Source organism: Oncorhynchus mykiss, chromosome 23 (assembly GCF_013265735.2).
Source record: "Oncorhynchus mykiss isolate Arlee chromosome 23, USDA_OmykA_1.1, whole genome shotgun sequence".
In the NCBI taxonomy this organism is placed as follows: domain Eukaryota; kingdom Metazoa; phylum Chordata; class Actinopteri; order Salmoniformes; family Salmonidae; genus Oncorhynchus; species Oncorhynchus mykiss.
The window spans coordinates 42,610,166-42,628,700 of NC_048587.1; the positions used below are offsets into that span (position 1 = coordinate 42,610,166).

The window sequence follows — 18,535 nt, forward strand, 5'->3', positions numbered from 1 at the left end:
ACAAACAGGTTTATAATTAACAGAAAACTGTACGTCTGGGAACAAATATTGTCTGCTAAGGTCTTGTATGTCTGCTAGTTTGGCTACAGTACCTCTATTTCTTTGGGGAAGCTGAGGGATTTGGACTGAGCGCCTTGTTTCAGGAGATCATTATAGAGAAGATTGTCTCTCCACTGGCTGAGATGTTGCAGCACGTCCCCAAGCTTGTCAGATAGCTGGAACTGCTCAGGTCTCTTCTCCTCACCATCCGGAGTCTGGGAAGGAACACACACACCATTTGGTGTACTTTTGGAGTTCAAAGAACAACAGCGACGGCTTCCCAAGTGGAGCAGCGGTCTAAGGCATCACTACAGACCCAGGTTCAATCCCGGGCTGCGTCGCAGCCGGCAGTGACCGAGAGACCCACGAGGCAACGCACAATTGGCCCATCCTCGTCTGGGTCTGGGTTAGCCGCATTGCGCTCTAGCGACTCCTGTGGCAGACCGGGCACATGCACGCTGACAAATTCGCTAATTGTACGGTGTTTCCTCCGACACATTGGTGCGGATGGCTTCCGGGTTAAGCGAGCAGTGTGTCAAGAAGCAGTGCGGCTTGGCAGGGTCGTGTTTCAGAGGACGCATGGCTCTCGACCTTCACCTCTCCTGGGTCCGTACGGTAGTTGCAGCGATGGGACAAGACTGTAACTACCAATTGAATATCACGAAATTGAGGAGAAAAAGGGAGTATAAATAGAACAACAGCAAATTACCAAATCAACAACTACCTTGTTTGCAAGTGCAGCATCCAGAATTTCAGCCGCTTTCAGCACTAGTTGGAAGGATAGCACTGCTGCCTTGTAGAACGGGACAAGTCGCACCATCCGGCAAGTGCTCTTCAGAACACTGATGCAACTCAAGAGGATGGAGTCCACATACCCAGAATCTGCTAGCCTATAAACAAAAGCCACACATACAATAGCAGAATAATATAACACTCAAACAACTCACGCTCACAGATCTCAAATTCCAATACCTTGTCTTCTCCTCTTCAACTTTCTCCAGTACAAAGCACAGGATCTTTTGAGTAACCTGGAAGTTGAAATAATAATGTCACAAATGAATATTTAAAGATCCAATAGCACTACTCTTTAACTGAGTAATCTTATCAGACATTAATCATCCATACCTTACCTCTACATTTTGTTGTTGTGTTTTGACATCAGTATTCTCCCCATACTGTCGAAGCCTGTACAGCAGGCTCTGGATTATGTGTTCTGGAGGTATGCTCTTCAGGGTGGAGAATTCTGGAAGGTCCTCAAAGGCCACCAGGGACAGCCAGCTGGTCCAAACCAGAGGCATCTCTTTAGCCACAGAAATGTGATTCTGGATCAAAGTGAGCATCATCCTGCAAAGAGGAAAGTGTCATCAATGTTATGCATGTTTGAGGTCAATGTACTGTAAAGTATTTCTCCTGAGGAAAATAAGAAATGTGAACTAACTGGAATAATAGTCTAATTGAACACATATGCAGAGTTAGAAATAGTCATATTTTTGGTTAAATTTCACTACACAATGATACAATTATTCACAATGCAGATTTTAAAAAGCACATTGTGGACCACTCAAATAGGGTTTTGAGACACTTTGGGGGACAATTGGACAAACCTTCTTTTGTCAGAAAAGCTTCTGATCCTCTCTCTGAAGTTGTTGTACTTAACATTTTCAAGCCCTGCCCAGTTCATCTCCTCTATAGTAGGACCAAGCCTGCCAGCGTCTGCTCCCGGCTGTATGAGAGTGTGCAGTAGAGGAATGAGCAGGGGAAGCTCTGAGACCAGCCTCTGTGAGCAGTAGTTGATCATACCAATCACAATGCTGTGGAGACAAAGAAAGACAGATTAACAGATTTCACCCAACATATAAACAGGGTTGCTGTAATCAAACAACACAATATAAACATCGCATCTGAAACTCACTTTTGTGGAAAAGAGAAGACATTTCTAATTTCCTCTATGTTTCTGCTGTCAAGTGCAGTGTGTGAGGATACTACGTAGCATAGTTTTGCCCAGCCCTTCACCCCAAGATCTATCTGACAAGCTTGGCAGACTCTGAACAAAGACAAGCCAAACACTAGAGGGTTGTTGACAGTCTGGCTCTTCTGCGATGTTCCCTGGGACTCAGCATGCAACAGCTGCAGCAAATGCTCAGAAATCAACTCTGACACCTTTATTCCAAAAAAAAGAGAAAAATAATGAAAACGTTGAATGTGTGGTATTGGATCTAATGGTCATACTGTTTTCTTGAAATGCCATTACAATATCATTACACACTGTAAATGTCCCACTCACCTTAACCAAAGGGGGATTGAAATATCCTGGGTAGACCACCTGTTGAACAGCTGATGAGTAACTCCTCTGGAAATGATGCAAGTGCTGAGCAAACTGCTCAGTGCTCTCCTGGTTGGGTGGATCCCATTTCTGTAACATGTGGTCTAGTAGTAGATGGGCAGAGGCTTGCCAGGCATCAGCCATGCCCTTTATTTTTGATTGGAACACATCTATCCACCCTTGGAAGGACCACAATGACTCCAGCCGATGAATGTGACCCTCATAAAGGTGCAACTCTGGAAACAATGATGAATAATCAGTATCATACTCAATGTAACATACAAGGTAATCATTAACTTCTAAAAATAGATTTTAAATGTTTTCCTCTTACCCTTTACTTGTGAATCATTTGGAATTTGAATATTCCTTGTGGCTATCTCCACAATCTCTTTCTGCCTTTGCTGCACCTGATATTGGTAAGTCAACATTTGTCCCCTGGGTATTGAGCTTTCCGGTACTGAGAGACTTGCTTCTATTAGATAGCCTTGCTGACATAGACCTCTAAAGAATAAATTAAAAACTGATTTACAAACAATGATAATTATCACCATGTGTGTACTGTGTGGTTTATGTAGCCGATAAGCAGTAAAATATTCTCATCAATCCAACATCACCAGTAAGGAGAAAAGTATTCATACTCACACGAAATGAGTCATTTCAAGTGCATGAGTTCCACCTTGATGACATAACAAGAGTGTGTCATATTCTTGGTTGAATCTGAACTTTTTGTTCAGCACAGCATAGATATGAAAGGTGAACATAGGAATCCCAGGAGGAATCCTTACTGGGGACCGCTCTCTGATGAAGGCGAGAAAATAAAAGAAGACCGAAAATGTTGAGTGACTAGTTACAATAATAAAGAAGTAATAACAGTATACTTGTGTGTCGCGTCACGTGTTGTTACTCATTGTACTCAGGTAATAACAGCATGCCATAAGCTTTTGCCAGCTTACCGACATCCTCTACTCTTGGAATCCTTTTTGCATTGATTTGAAGTCTGAGGACTCGACCTCTTCTGAGTCTTTGTTTTATCTTCCGCTGCAGCTTCTGCATAAGACTTGGTAGTTAATTTGACTCCCTGTTTTACCTGGCAGGCTGCGGGACTCCCTGAGCTTTCTCCTGAATGTTGTACCCCTTTCTCTAATTCGGGCTTACTCTTTACCTCTTCGGTAGAGTTTGGATTCTCCCTCTTAGGTGGTTCTGATGCTGCTCCTTCACTGCCTGCTCCATCGCTGTTCTGTGTTTGCTCATTCATTGGCTGAGTGGTGTCAGCATGTTCATCTGTCATTGGCTGAGTGGAATCAGAGGGTTCTGTCTGTGTCTGCTGTGTGTTCTGAACAACTAAAGGGGTCTGAGTTGCCCGGTTCTTGCCTTTAGGTTTATTTGTTTGAGTCTGGACGTGAACTCTCTTAGCATCCTTGACATGTGTTTGTTTTGTATCATTAGGCTGATGCATGGACTGGTCCTGTTGTTGACTGGTTTCAGCTTGGTGGTCTTGGTCTTGGTTGTGTTCTTGTGTCTGTGTTTCCAAGGTTTGACACACCTGGTTGGTTTGGGTCTCCATCTGCCCTTTTTCCAGTGTACTCTGAGGATCCTTGTCAGCTTGATTTTTCATTCCTTTATTTTTTCTTCTGTTACCTCTCCTTGTCTTCTTCTTCATATCCTGATCTCTTCTGGGGGACTTTGTTTGGCCCTGTTGATAACAAAAAAAAGTCAGCAATGACAATAAATGTCAGTTTCTCTTTTAAATCAGGACAATATGTACTGTTACCCAAATTGTTTCATTTGTTTTATTGTTAATGATTGTACAATGAAAGACATAGGCACACGGGTTCCCGTGTGGCTCAGTTGGTAGAGAACGGCGCTTGCAACGCCAGGTTTTTTTAACCGTTATTTTACCAGGTAAGTTGACTGAGAACACGTCAATTACAGCAACGACCTGGGGAATAGTTACAGAGGAGAGGGGGATGAATGAGCCAATTGTAAGTTGGGGGTGATTAGGTGACCATGATGGTATGAAGGACAGCTTGGGAATTTAGCCAGGACACCGGGGTTAACACCCCTACTCTTACGATAAGTGCCATGGGATCTTTAATGACCTCAGAGTCAGGACACCCGTTTAACATCCCATTCGAAAGACAGCACCCTACACAGGGCAGTGCCCTGGGGCATTGGGATATTTTGCTTCTACACCTGCATTGCTTGCTGTTTTTAGGCTGGGTTTCTGTACAGCACTTTGAGATATCATCTGATGTACGAAGGGCTATATAAATACATTTGATTTGATTAGATTTTTTAGACCAGAGGAAAGAGTGCCTCCTTCTGGCCCTCCAACACCACTCCAGCAGCATCTGGTCTCCCATCCAGGGACTGACAAGAACCAACCTTGCTTAGCTTCAGAAGCAAGCCAGCAGTGGAATGCAGGGTGGTATGCTGCTGGCTGTGGGTTTGATTCCCACGGGGGACCAGTACAGGAAAAAGTACAGAAATGTATCCACTCACTACTGTAAGTTGCTCTGGATAAGAGCGTCTGCTAAATTATGTAAATGTAAAAATGAAAGGTGGTTGGTGGTCATGTGTCACCTGCTGTCCCTCTGTCTTGGGTCTCTTAGTGACAGTGTCCTTCTCAGCAGTTACCTCCATGTTGGGCCGATGTTTCCCTGTTGGCACCCCAGGGCACTGCTGGGACAAGGACCCATGATCTCCTTGGGGACTACTGTCACCTGAACCAAGCTCCATCTGCAGAGCTGCTGGCCAGCCCACCAGGCCGGGATATATTGCTCTGTATGTTGTGTATCCTCTCTGGTAGGTTTGGACGTTAAAGACACTCTCTTAATCTCTCACTACAGATGGAGAATAATACAAATGAAATGTTCTAATGGAAGCAATATCTAACTACTTCAGAAAGAAACTTACTATGTTTAGACATTTTAGGGAACATACAAAACAGCAACAACTGCGCTGCCGTTGCTGCCAAGCCCCATATTTAGCTGCAGTAAAATTACTTCCTCAATCAGTTTGTCAGATGGAAGTCGCCAAGTTTCTGTTTCCTCGATTTCTCTGTTTGACTCTTCATCTCCCAGTTATGAGTATGGGAGTTCTTTCCTAAGAAATTGCTTGCTTACTTATTTAAAACGTCATTAAAAATATTGCATTTCCCTCTAAAGATTTACTAGATACATGCATATTTAACTTGTCAAAAAATTGACCGTCTCTTTATAGACAAAAAAAAAGTGTCTATAAAAACAATATTTCTAATAAACGCTAACATCACAGCCTACAACTAGAAAAAGCTGTGAGAAAACAGGCGGCACTTCCTTACCTGACAAATTTGTTCTCTGCTACAATACTATTCAGACATCTGTCCGTTGCACCAATACAACCACTAAAGTAAGATACATTTGCCAATACCTTCTAACGCTCATCTGCCAACATTCATAAACTCCACCCTTTACCTAACTCGAGGGATCATCGCGAAACATCTTACATGTATAACTGGACATGTGAACGTAAAGTTATCTTCATTTAAAGCGGGTAGGTCAGTGTATGACAGTCCCTTAAGTTTTGCCTTTCAGTTTCATTTCTTACCAACTGTTTTTTCCAAACTAGAAACCTAAACATATTCACAGTCACGCCCACTATGATTTAAACGCATTCATTTTAAAGCGCCTTTTCTGTAAATGTTTGTCATTATTTAACATTCATTCAACCGTAACTAAACCAGAATACCTTTATTATGTCTGCAATAAGGAGCAGATCTAGGATATGCTTGGCACCCCTAATACATGTAGGCCTATGCCTATTTTCAGGTAAAATGCTGATTCCAGATCTGTGCCTAGGGGTAACTTCATTCTTTGAAGAAAAGCTCAATAGGTTAAAGATTTATATAATTTACAGATCAAAAGAAATTATATCAATAATATCATTCCTATGCAGATGTGAAACTGTGATGATAGGCCAATACAATAGTACAATTAGACAATAATCTGATAAAAAACAACACATGATAAATGACTGTACTGTAAAATATCAAATGATCAATCAAGCCCTCACAGGAAACCCTATTGAAGCAAGGCACAAACTTGTAATATAGTCATTGGATACACTGTGGCGCCACCTATCGACAAAGAGGTTATCAGATTCATTCACAGGTTAACATTCTCACCAACATTTTGTGTAAAAATGAGAAATAGCTAAATAATATTTACAACTTGTCTCCCACAATTTGAGTTCATTGACGGAATGGGGAAAGCATTACATTTTTACTGTTTAGCCAGCTCATTATTTTGAGAATTCTTGAGTGCTTAGAGAGAAAGAGTGTCATTTTCACCACTGAGTTTAAGGTGGAGAGTGTATTTAAGTTTGTGGTCACAGTCCAATCCCTTAGACCTGGGCACCATCAGCAGGTATCTTGACTCTCCGGACCACCACCCGGTTCCTGCGTCCCTGTGGTCTAGTACCAGTGCTGGTACCGGTTCCGTCTCCAGTTCCAGTCAGCATGGTGCTCTGGTTCTCCTCGTCTGGTGTCAGTGGGCGGGGCTCTGCTCTTCTCTGGGAAGGGCTTCTTCCTGCCCTCACGTCATCCACGAATGCCTCGACGCCCTCAAACTTGGTGGTCAGCTCCCCCAGGCGCTCCTTCAGGGCATTGAATTCCTTGTAGAGGTCTCCTAGGGCATCCGATAGAGGAGGGATCCTGGAGGAAGGGAGTGATAGGGTGAGGGGAAAAAAATGTAATGAGGAGGCTGCGGGAGTTCATTACAGTTCAAAAACAAGTTCTATGTTATAAAGTCTTATTGTGTCTGTTATAACAAAGGGATCTGACTAACAAAGACTAAAGCTAAAAGGTACATTTCCAAAGTAATGGGCTTTGTAATAGATACAGTGAAGTATCTTACCTTTATATTTATCAAATCATACAGTATGTTATTTTTTTGAGCTTACCAATGAACTTCTGATCTAAATACCTACTAAACATATCTACAACGGATTCTACCCACCTCCCGTAGTCAGGCAGCACAGTGCTGTGGTCGTTGAGGAGAAGGTCTTTGACTTGGGTCATGATGGCAAACTTCCAGTTGTCCAACACCAGGGTGAGGTTGGCACAGACTCTAGTGTTTACCTTCTCTGCTGCAATGGCATGAACAGGGAAGAGGGTAGTCATTTGGTTAATGTTTCTTGATAGTGTTTTGTACTTAGTTCTACTTCTAACAATTCTTCAAAATCCCTGTGCTGATTTCTGGCTACCCTGTCCGTATCATGTCTAAAGAATACATTAGCAACAAAGGAATGCAATAATAACAGAGAAAGCAAATTGTGACTGCTGAGGATGACTCACATGCTCAGAGGGGCCAACCAGAATGTGTAATTGCTCTGTTTTTGCTGTATCTATATACGGTACCGTATGTGCATTGTGAGGAAATTATTTATCTATATATCTTGTCTGTATATTCTGTTTATTGTGGTCAGCACCATTTGAACAAATTCCTGGTACCTGTAAATGTACTTGTAAATGTGAATAAAGGTGATTCTGAAATTAAAACAGACCAGGCAGCCACTCACCCTCTGTCCTGTAGTCCCATTCTGAGTTCTGTTCAGTTCTCCTCCTCTTCTGCGCTGCACAAAGAGCCACCAGGCACAGCAAAGCCACTGTAGTCCTCATCCTCAAGTCAGAATAAGACATATCATACATTACACCTGAACTGCGATAATTATGACAGTTTAACTTGCTCTGCAGACATCCATTCTATCGTCTTACACTAAATGTGTAATAACCTGATTATTTTCTCACAGTATGTTTCACCAATTATTTTTTGAAGGGTTTGCTGAGAATACATAAGTAGACACAGACTATGTACCTGCTCGTACAAAACAACTCTGTCCTGAATAAGTCACAGTGTTTGATAATAATCCCACAGCAGTGCAAGTTTGTAGAGCACCGAACAGAGGGACCTGCTCATATACTTTTTGGCAGTCAGTATGTCCCCTCCCCCACACTGAGGTCTTGCCAAGAGAACGGTGTCATCCATGTCTCCACCCCCCTAAGAAAAAACACACCCACATCATGCATCACTATTACGGTTGTCCATTTATCATAATGCTTATCCAGTATCTGTACCTTATTTTACATTACTTTCAGATCTACAGGAATGTGTAGGGACTGGGTTGGAATGAGTTATTAGAATTGTTTAAACCCAGCATTCTCTTCCTTTCTCTGTCATACTTGACCCCATGTTGTGACCTCCATGTGAGAAGCATGTGACATCAATGGTCGAGGTCGAGCCAAGGTTACCTAAACTGGGTTCCCTGGGGGGTCTTAAGTGTAGTCCCATAAACCAGTAGTACCATGTATAAATATCTCACTAGTGTTTGAAACTGAGTTAACCTCTTCTCTTCCTGCACATTCCATCTTGGCCTTCAGGGTAGCCAGGTAGCCTAGTGGTTAGCGCGTTGGACTAGTAACCGGAAAGTTGCAAGTTCAAACCCCCCGAGCTGACACGGTACAAATCTGTCATTCTGCCCCTGAACAGGCAGTTAACCCACCTAGGCCGTCATTGAAAATAAGAATTGACTTGCCTGGTTTTACAAAGGTAAAATAAATCTGTGTCCATACAAATGTGAGAGCACCCCTCTTCATGGACATTCCTGTTCAGTAGTGCTTCTTATTGGCCAAGTTCACCTTTGTCTGTATTATTCCATTTGGTGCGTGATGAATGCGATCCTGCCTGTGCTACATCTGCTTCCCACCTGAGTCCTGTTGAGACTAGTATCTCCATCTGCACAAAGACGATAACCCTCACCTATAAAGGACTGCTTCGTAACATTCACCCCCTCATAAAACAGAATGATCAAGACAGCACGCCAGCAGGAAAGACATTGTGTCACAGACTAGTGGATTTAATTGGAAGCAGGGACATTACACTTCCTTATGTTATTTTCATGGCTATTTTATCATATCAATACATTATCTTGACTTTATGGCTAAATTATATCAATTTTAAAATATGCATTTGAAAACAAAGTAAAACCAAAGCTACACACTCGTTTCATGAGCTGAAAAAATACCAAAAAAAATCAGAAATTTTCCATATACACAATTTTTTTTCTTTCTCTCCAATTTCAAGCACTTATTTACATACCTGTTAGTGAGCATTTCTCCTTTGCCAAGATAATCCATCCATTTGACAGGTGTGGCATATCAAGAAACGGATTAAACAGCATGATCATTACACAGGTGCTTCTTGCGCACACTAAAATGTGCAGTTTTGTCACACAACACTATGCCAGATGTCCCAAGTTGAGCGAGTGTGCCTAGTGACTTGTTTGGGTGAGCGGTTTGCTGATGTCAACGTTGTGAACAGAGTGCCCCATGGTGGCAGTGGTGTTATGGCATGAGCTGGTATAAGCTACAGACGACCACAATTTTATTTTATCGATGGCAATTTGTGAATGCAGAGATACCGTGAAAAGATCCTAAGGCCCATTGTCATGCCATTAACTCACTGCCATCACCTCATGTTTCAGCATAATGCATGGCCCCATGTCTCAAGGATCTATACACAATTCCCAGAAGCTGAAAAACAGGGACCAGTTGAGAACAAAATAACACAAATCAGAAAAACACCAATTTGTAAAGACTTCAAAAGAATATGGGGAAAGAGTTTATTTATTTAACTAGGCAAGTCAGTTAAGAATAAATTCTTATTTACAATGACGGCCTAGGAACAGTGGGTTAACTGCCTTGTTCAGGGGAAGAACAACAAATGTTTACCTTGTTAGTTCGGGGACTCGATCTTGCAACCTTTCGGTTACAATTCCAACGCTCTAACCAATGGGCCAATTGTGCGCCGCCCTATGGGACTCCCAATCACAGCTGGGTGTGATACAGCCTGGATTCGAACCAGGGAATGCAGTGCCTTAGATCGCTGCGCCACTCGGGAGCAATGGTGGAGGTCCTGCTTCAAAAAGCACACTGTGCTTCAGAGTACACATGCATTCTGAGGCCACGCACCATATGGCCTTTTAAATAGGCCCCAACCTTAACCACTTCACTAAGAGGGCAAAATCAGCTGTAAAGTACAGTTATGAAGAAACCATATCAGGCTTTCTTCAGGACGAAACAACAAAACAAAACGCTGCTCCATTGATAGGATTTTTTTAATTTATTGTTTTACTGGTATTTTTGATATTGAAAATTTAAATCCAGGTGTACAGTATCATATAACTTTCTTTCAGGGTCCAATTCTTCAGCTCTGAGCGGGAAGTTGGGACTTTTGTAGCTCTGGTCCAGGGCATTACGTGCGGCTTCATCAGCAAGCCATATGTAACCCCCTGGACCAGAGCTAGGACACGTGTTATGTACTGTTCATCAATCCGTTAGCATGGCATCAGCAGATCTTCAGATCTTCTCACAGAGGGAAAGGGATAGAAACAGGCAAAATAACCTTAAAGCATTCTCAAATTAATCTACAAACTAAAAATATATACTCACTTCAATGAAAATTACTTCTAAGCTCTTATAAAAAAATCTTTATAAATAGCATAATTTGAAAGCTATGACCGCCACCCCCCACCTCTTCTTTTTAACTTAAAAATGACACTTTCCTGATAGCAGCCCCAAAATGGATGAAAATTTCAAGTGACAGGCCCAACCTCTTGGACACTCGCTACGTATTTTGAATAAAGCCCCTCTTCAGGAAATACTTGAAGGCTGGAAAAAGTTGAGGTATCTGTTGGACTAAATCTGACTTCTACAATGTCAAATTAGAGTAAAATCAAACCGAAAATCAAACCAATGACTTAGTTGAATGCCATCAAAATAGCAGTGTTAAGGTTTGAGCGCTTTATTTCAAGCATATAAAGCTGAATCCCTTGAATCAGCGATATATGTGAAGTAACACACAACCCCCCAGTGTTGACACAGAGCTCTTGTGGAATAAGTGCTCGTGTGGAAGGTTAATGATACCCGCTAACCCATTCATATTCTCATTATAGACATTATAGTGTACCTGGATCACTGTAATCTGCATCTCAAAAAGGGGGCATGAGAAGGGGAAACATTCCCTACTGAATTGATTGTGCGGTGGACATCAGTTATTTGACATCAAATTACTACCGATGGAATGAGTTCAGTTTTATAGCTTTTAGTGGAGGGAAATATTGGTTCTATGTAAAAGAAGCACACACACACAGAGCTCAACACTGCCTGCCCTCTCCCTCCTTCTTGGCAATCTCTTTTTCCCCTCACCATCTTTCTTCATCTCCATCCCAGGTGCACAGCACATTGGCCTGCTGGAAGGCATGGACCATTAAGGTATCTTTCTCTCCCACTATGTTGACCTGTGACCTATGGAGTCTTTGAAGGCAGAGTGATGGAGATCCATAGGGGGCCCGTCAGAGAAGATATTACCCTTTCTCTACGCCCTGGCCCCTCTGGACTGGCGCCAGTTGAAAGAGGACAACAGAGGCCAGAAAAAGCTACGGCAAGAAAGAGGAAGATACTGGGTTAACTACCTACACTGTAAGTAAGCATCTCAAAGCTACCATCAAAACAGGCATGTCTACTATACAGTATAAGCTTCAACTGGAGATATAAAATACTGAGCATGTACGCCAGTTCTAATTCAAATGAGAAATATAACCCAAAAGGCCATCTCCCAAACTAACTCCTGAGGGCAGGGTATCAACCAAGGGGAAAAGCCTAAGCAACTGAGAACAAACATCACTCCTGCAACAGAAAACACTAAATAAAGGAGGTTAGATTTATGAGACTGTGTATGATAGATAAATTGAACGTCTCTAAGATTGGGCCAATGAAGAGATCTTATAGATAGACCGTCACTGTCTGATAACTGTCAACTGTAAGGGAGGATGAGTTCTACAAGAACTGTAGCATCTGACGGCGCAAAACTGACCCAAACTGATTCAAAAGTCCAGATATATACTGTAGCTACAATCAGGAATTAAATGTAATTAAATAAACAGCATCAATCATTCCTCAAATAATGTATATTATTTACACAACAGAATTTCCAGAATAAGTCATAACAGCAAGAGGGGATGGGCACTGGTTGGTGTGAGTGGGATATAACATCCAAATTCTAGAGTCTTTCTTTTGCCGTTGTCCTGAAGCACAGACATTTTTTTGGGAGCCAGGTCATGGAAGAATATCAGGGGCCATAGGGAGAAATAGGGAAGAAGACTTGATGCCAAAGTGCTTTTACCTAAACATGTCCCAGCCAGTCTCCATCAGAGGCCACGGCGGAGAGAGAGAGAGAGAGAGAAAGAGAGAGGATTGAGAGCACACAGTCAACCTTTGTTACATAATTTCATTTTGCGCTTATCATTCCTTAGCAGTCTGAGATGGGAGGGACTGAGGGCCAGGGGGAGGGGCCAAGAGGAGGAGACATCCAATCACACAGCTGCTTGCAGCATCCAATCCCGGTGCAATGATGTCATTGGTGCGTAAGGAAGCGGGGAGGTGGGCAGGGCTGGACATAGGGTAGTAAAGGAGGGGATTGAGAAGCAGGGCAGGGGGCCACAGGAGGGATGGGGTTTAACCCCTCGGCAGGCTGCACATCTCACAGAGCTCTGTGCCTGGTTGGTTCATGAAGGTGCAGTGGAGGCAGGACCACATGGCTGATGAGGAAGCTGGGGTAGAGGGACCCCCGCCCATGGCACCAAACTCCTGAGGGCCCGATGGCTGCCCACCCTCCGTGCCTGAGGAGAGAAGAGAGAGCGGTCAGGGGTAAGGGAAAACAGAAAGGTGACTCTTACCAGTGATTACTTTTCAGACTTATTTTTGTATGAAGGAATGATACATGTAATGAGCTGATTCCAAATTGGTCTTTGTGGTCAATAAAGGTTTATTGAAATTAATGCAAGACAAATTCAACTCATCCATCACTTTAAAATCCAATCCATCTCTTCTCAACAGCTATAGAAATGTAATAATTTCAACTAAGGCATGTCAGCGCCCTCCTTGATGGCCAGTGGTACTTACTGCACAGCTGCTCGATGGTGGCCCACTGCTCAGACTTCTTCCAAGTCTGAGCCAGCTCCTCGTCTTTTGTCTTCACCGCATCCAGCAGCAGACCAATGCTGTCCTATGAACAGATCATTATAACGCTGTTATACAACATACAGCGCACATTCAGAAAGTATTCACATCCCTCGACTTTTTCCACATTTCGTTATGTTAACCTGAATTTAAAATGTATTACAATACCCCATAATGTCAAAGTGGAAATATGTTTTTAGAAATGTTTTCAAATTAATAACAAATGAAAACGTGAAATGTCAAGAGTCAATAAGTATTCAACCCCTTTGTTATGACAAGCCTAAAGTTCAGGAGAAAATATTAGCTTAACAAGTCACAAATTGCATGGACTCACTGTGTGCAATAACAGTGTTGAACATGAATTACAGTTTTGATTTTTTTTTTTAAATTGTCCTGAAATTATACTGTACCATTTAAAAGTTTGGACATGCTCATTCAATGGTTCTCTCTTTATTTTTACTATTTTCTACACTGTAGAAGAATAGCGAAGACATCCAAACTATGAAATGACACATGGAATCATGTAATAATATATTTTTTTTAAACGGTTAAACAAATCTAAATATATTTTGAGATTCTTCAAAGTAGCCACCCGTTGCATTGATGACAGCTTTGCACACTCTTGGCATTCTTTCAACCAGCTTCACCTGGAATGCTTTTTCCAACAGTCTTGAAGGAGTTCCTACATAAACTGAGCACTTGTTGAATGCTTTTCCTTCCCGCTGTGGTCCAACTCATCCCAAACCATCTCAAATAGGTTAAGGTCAGGTGATTGTGGAGGCCAGGTCATCTGATGGAGCACTCCATCACTCTCCTTCTTGGTCAAATAGCCCTTACACAGCCTGGAGGTGTGTTGGGTCATTCTCCTGTTGAAAAACAAATGATAGTCCCACTAAGCACAAACCAGTTGGGATGGTGTATCACTGCAGAATGCTGTGGTAACCATGCTGGTTAAGTATGCCTTGAATTCTAAATAAATCAGTGTCACCAGCAAAGCACCCCACACCATCACCTCCATGCTTCACGGTGGGAACCACACATGCAAAGATCATCCATTCACGTACCCTGCGTCACAGAAACAGCGGTTAGAACCAAATATCTCAAATTTGGACTCAGACCAAAGACATATTTCCACCGGTCTAATGTCCATTGCTCATGTTTCTTGGTCTCTTCTTATTTGGGTCCTTTAGTAGTTATTTCTTTGCAGCAATTTGACCATGAAGACCTGATTCACGCAATCTCCTCTGAACAGTTGACATTGAGATGTGTCTGTTACTTGAACTCTGAAGAATTTATTTGGGCTGCAATCTGAGGTGCTGCTAATCTAATTAATTTATCCTCGGCAGCAGAGGCAACTCTGTTTCTTCCTTTCCTGTGGCGGTCCTCAAGAGAGCCAGCTTTATCATAGCGCTTGATCGTTTATAAGACTGCACTTGAAAAAACTTTCAAAGTTCTTGAACTTTTCCAGATTGATAGACCTTCAGGTCTCAAAGTAATGGACTGAATTTCTATTTTCTTATTTGAGCTGTTCTTGCCATAATATGGACTTGGTCTTTTACCAAATAGGGCTATCTTCTGTATACCACCCCTACATTGTCACAACATAACTAATTAGCTTAAACGCATTAAGGAATGAAATTCCACATTTGACCTGTTAATAAGGCACACTTGCTAATTGAAATGCATTCCAGGTGACTACCTCATGAAGCTGGTTGAGAGAATGCCAAGAGTGTGCAAAGCTGTCACCAAGGCAAAGGGTGGCTACTTTGAAGAATCTCAAATATATTTCAATTTGTTTAACAATTTTTTGGTTACTGCATGATTCCATGCGTGTTACTTCCTAGTTTTGATGTCTTCGCTATTATTCTACAATGTAGAAAATTGTTTTTAAAAAAAAGAAAAATCCTGGAATGAGCAGGTGTCCAAACTCTTGACTGGTACTGTATGTCAAGACTTGGAAAAGGCTGTCAAGCAATGATCAACAACCAACTTGACAGAGCTTGAAGAATATTAAAAAGAACAATGTGCAAATATTGTACAATCCAGGTGTGCAAAATTCTTAAGAGACTTACCCAGAAAGACTCAAAGTTGTAATCGCTGCCAAAGGTGATTCAAACATGTATTGACTCAGGGGTGTGAATACTATGTAAGTTAGATATTTCTGTATTTCATTTTCTATAAATTAGCAAAAAATTATAAACACTTGTTTTCACTTTGTCATTAGGGGGTATTGTGAGTAGATGGGTGATAAAAAATAAAAAATTCAGCCAATCTGAATTTAGGCTGTAACAACAAAATGTGGAATAAGTCAAGGGATATGAATACTTTGGAAGGCACTGTATTTTAAAGTGAGTAAAAGTACACTACATGACCAAAAGTATGTGAATGCCTGCTCGTTGAACATTTCATTCCAAAATCATGGGCATTCAAATTAAGCTGGTCCCCCCTTCGCTGCTATAACATCCTCCACTCTTCTGGAAAGGCTTTCCACTAGATGTTGGAACATTGCTGCGGGGACTTGCTCTATGGCCCTCACTTTGTGCACGAGGGCATTGTCATGCTGAAACAGGATAAGGCCATCCCCAAACTGTTGCCATAAAGTTGGAAGCACAGAATCGTCTAGAATGTCAGTGTATGCTGTAGCATTAAGATTTCCCTTCCCTGGACTTAAGGGGCCTAGCCCGAACCATAAAAAAAACCCAGCCTCACATTATTATTCTTCCTCCACCAAAATGTACCATTGGCACTATGCATTGGGGCAGGTAGCGTTCTTCTGGCATTCACTAAACCCAGATTCATCTGTCAGACTGCCAGATGGTGAAGCGTTATTATGTAAAGCGTGTAATGTATTTAACCACCATCAAAGACATTCTCAGGAAAAACATCCTGACGACTACGACACTAATCACTTCCACATTGGACAAATGTGGTGATAATCTGAACCTTTTGTAGCGTGACAACAAACCAAAACATTGTGCTTGAATGTGTTTGGTGTGTGTGCGAATCTGTATGATGTGTGGAAAAGAGTGTGTGTGGTATTACAGTACTTACTCTGAGAGGCATGACCTCGTTGGTGACCAGAAAGATGAGTAGGTGAAAATCCGACACAATGTCCAAGAATACAGTGGAGGTGCACTGGGACAGGTACGTAGCTAAACTGTGGAAGTCCTGTTACACACACAGAAAGGGGAAAACATGGAATATGATCGAGAGTATTAATTTCCTATAACCCCCCATATCCCAGGGACTCTAAACATGGGCATTCATTTTCATTGGCAGAGTTACATGTGATCAGGTCAGGTTGAAACATAGCAGAAATTATGGCTGTTGCCAAAGAGGGTTATAGGGTCAGGGGGGAAATTACAGAGCCTTCTGAAAGCTCTGAGACAGAGAGAAGTATGTAGTTCACTATTTGGCTACTGAAGCAAACTAAATATAATATTTTATTTGTTACTGTGGGTGTGTTATTGAGCAAGTCTCTCCCAGGATGTGTCTGTTCTCTATGGGGAAACGTTGTGTGGAGCAGAATGGTGTGCGTGTGATAATGATTACCTGTGTCTCTCCCAGGATGTCTCTGTTCTCAATGGGGAAGCGTTGTGTGGAGCAGAAGGTGTACTGGGGGTCCTTGGGGAACGTGGTGGTTATCTGGATGGAGATGTAAGGAAGGAGAGCGAAGAAGAAGAGTTGACTGACTGGAAACGAGTTAGATCTTTGAGAGCCTTCCCTCTGACATCAGTGAGATGTAGAGCCAAGAAAACAGATGTCAATATGAAAACAGAATACAAGAAGGAATTAAGTGCTCTCAGATGGTAATAAATATTTGGCAAGTTATCTAGTTCTCTTTATTTTCTCTGGCTCATCATTGGCTAGCACCACCCCAGGGTGAGGTGGTAGATGTATGGCTGCATGGCATGGAGATGCCAACATTTTATGACATTGTGGAAAGAGGAAGACATCATCCTGACATCATTGGGCAAAGTTTCGTAAACACACACAGCAATCAAAATGTTCTGAAAACAACATGTGTATATGAACTTGCTAGTTGGAAGGCATGGGGAATGTAAATGGAATAATATTGATTGACAAAGGCTTATTTTAGTTGACTGGCCCTGCTAAGTTTGCTAAACTCTAAAACCTGCCCTACCGCTCGCTACTCATCACAACATGTCATTGAGGAATTACCTACAGTGCCTTCAGAAAGTATTAATAATCTTCGACTTATTTCACATTTTGTTGAGTTGGGGAAAAATAATGACAAAGTGAAAACATTTGTTTTTAGAAATATTTCCACATTTATTGAAAATTAAATACAGAAATATCTAATTTACAGAAGTATTCACACCCCTGAGGTAATACATGTTTGAATCACATTTGGCAGCAATTACAGCTGAGTCTTTCTGGGTAAGTCTCTAAGAGCTCTCCACACCTGTATTGTGCAACACTTGCAAAATGTTATTTTGAAAATTCTTCAAGCGGTCACATTGGTTGATCATTGCCAGACAACCTTTCTCAGGTTTTGCCATAGATTTAAGAAAATTTAAGTCAAAACTGTAACACGGCAACTCAGGAATGTTTACTGTCTTCAGGGTAAGCAACAATGATTTGGCCTGATGTTTAAGGTTATTGCCCTGCTGAAAGGTGAATTAATCTCCCAGTGTCTGGTGAAAAGCAGATTAAACCAGGTTTCCTCTAGGATTTTGCCTGTGCTTCGCTCCATTAGGTTTATTTTTTACTCTGAAAAACTTCCCAGTCCTTAACTTCAAGAATATCCATAAAACAATGCAGCCACCAATATGCTTGAAAATATGAAGAGAGGTATTCAGTAATGTGTTGTATTTGCCCCAAACGTAACACTGTATTCAGGAAAAAAAGTGAATTGCTTTGCCACATTTTTTCAGTATTACTTTATTACTTTGTGTTGGAATATTTGTGCTCTTTACAGGCTTCCTTTTCACTGTCAATTAGGTTAGCATTGTGGACTAACTACAATGTTGATCCATCCTCAATTCTCTCCTATCACAGCCATTAACACTTCCTCTCCTTCAACGGAGTCAGGAAAGACGCCTGTATCACTGTAAAGACCATTCAAAGCGTAATTAATAACTTGATCAAAGGGA

At 41.8% G+C, this 18,535-nt stretch overlaps 2 protein-coding genes across 13 annotated transcripts in view; both read right to left on the reverse strand.

Annotated features, from left to right (window-relative positions):
• The window catches only part of rnf213b (ring finger protein 213b), a 73,423-nt gene extending 64,679 nt beyond the window's left edge, over window positions 1-8,744 (reverse strand). For 3 of the 11 annotated variants that reach the window (XM_036960492.1, XM_036960493.1, XM_036960494.1), the window contains exons 1-15: window positions 8,218-8,744; window positions 7,922-8,022; window positions 7,360-7,489; window positions 5,685-7,055; window positions 4,946-5,205; window positions 3,316-4,055; window positions 3,005-3,160; window positions 2,694-2,863; window positions 2,324-2,598; window positions 1,952-2,199; window positions 1,644-1,850; window positions 1,170-1,383; window positions 1,012-1,067; window positions 764-929; window positions 93-254 (exon numbers count right to left, since the gene is read on the reverse strand). In XM_036960492.1, coding sequence (XP_036816387.1) covers window positions 93-254; window positions 764-929; window positions 1,012-1,067; window positions 1,170-1,383; window positions 1,644-1,850; window positions 1,952-2,199; window positions 2,324-2,598; window positions 2,694-2,863; window positions 3,005-3,160; window positions 3,316-4,055; window positions 4,946-5,101 — 2,550 coding nt within the window. In that variant the 5' untranslated portion in view covers window positions 5,102-5,205; window positions 5,685-7,055; window positions 7,360-7,489; window positions 7,922-8,022; window positions 8,218-8,744. The other 8 variants (XM_036960488.1, XM_036960487.1, XM_036960484.1 and 5 more) reach the window with 8 other exon arrangements.
• Window positions 8,745-10,506: 1,762 nt separating this feature from the next.
• The window catches only part of LOC110502791 (nuclear protein localization protein 4 homolog), a 31,195-nt gene continuing 23,166 nt past the window's right edge, over window positions 10,507-18,535 (reverse strand). The window contains exons 14-17 of one of the 2 annotated variants that reach the window (XM_021581074.2): window positions 16,971-17,063; window positions 16,470-16,586; window positions 13,362-13,464; window positions 10,507-13,078 (exon numbers count right to left, since the gene is read on the reverse strand). In XM_021581074.2, coding sequence (XP_021436749.1) covers window positions 12,915-13,078; window positions 13,362-13,464; window positions 16,470-16,586; window positions 16,971-17,063 — 477 coding nt within the window. In that variant the 3' untranslated portion in view covers window positions 10,507-12,914. Of the gene's footprint in view, window positions 13,079-13,361; window positions 13,465-14,065; window positions 14,285-16,469; window positions 16,587-16,970; window positions 17,064-18,535 lie in introns of those variants that run through there. The other variant, XR_005039200.1, reaches the window with a different exon arrangement.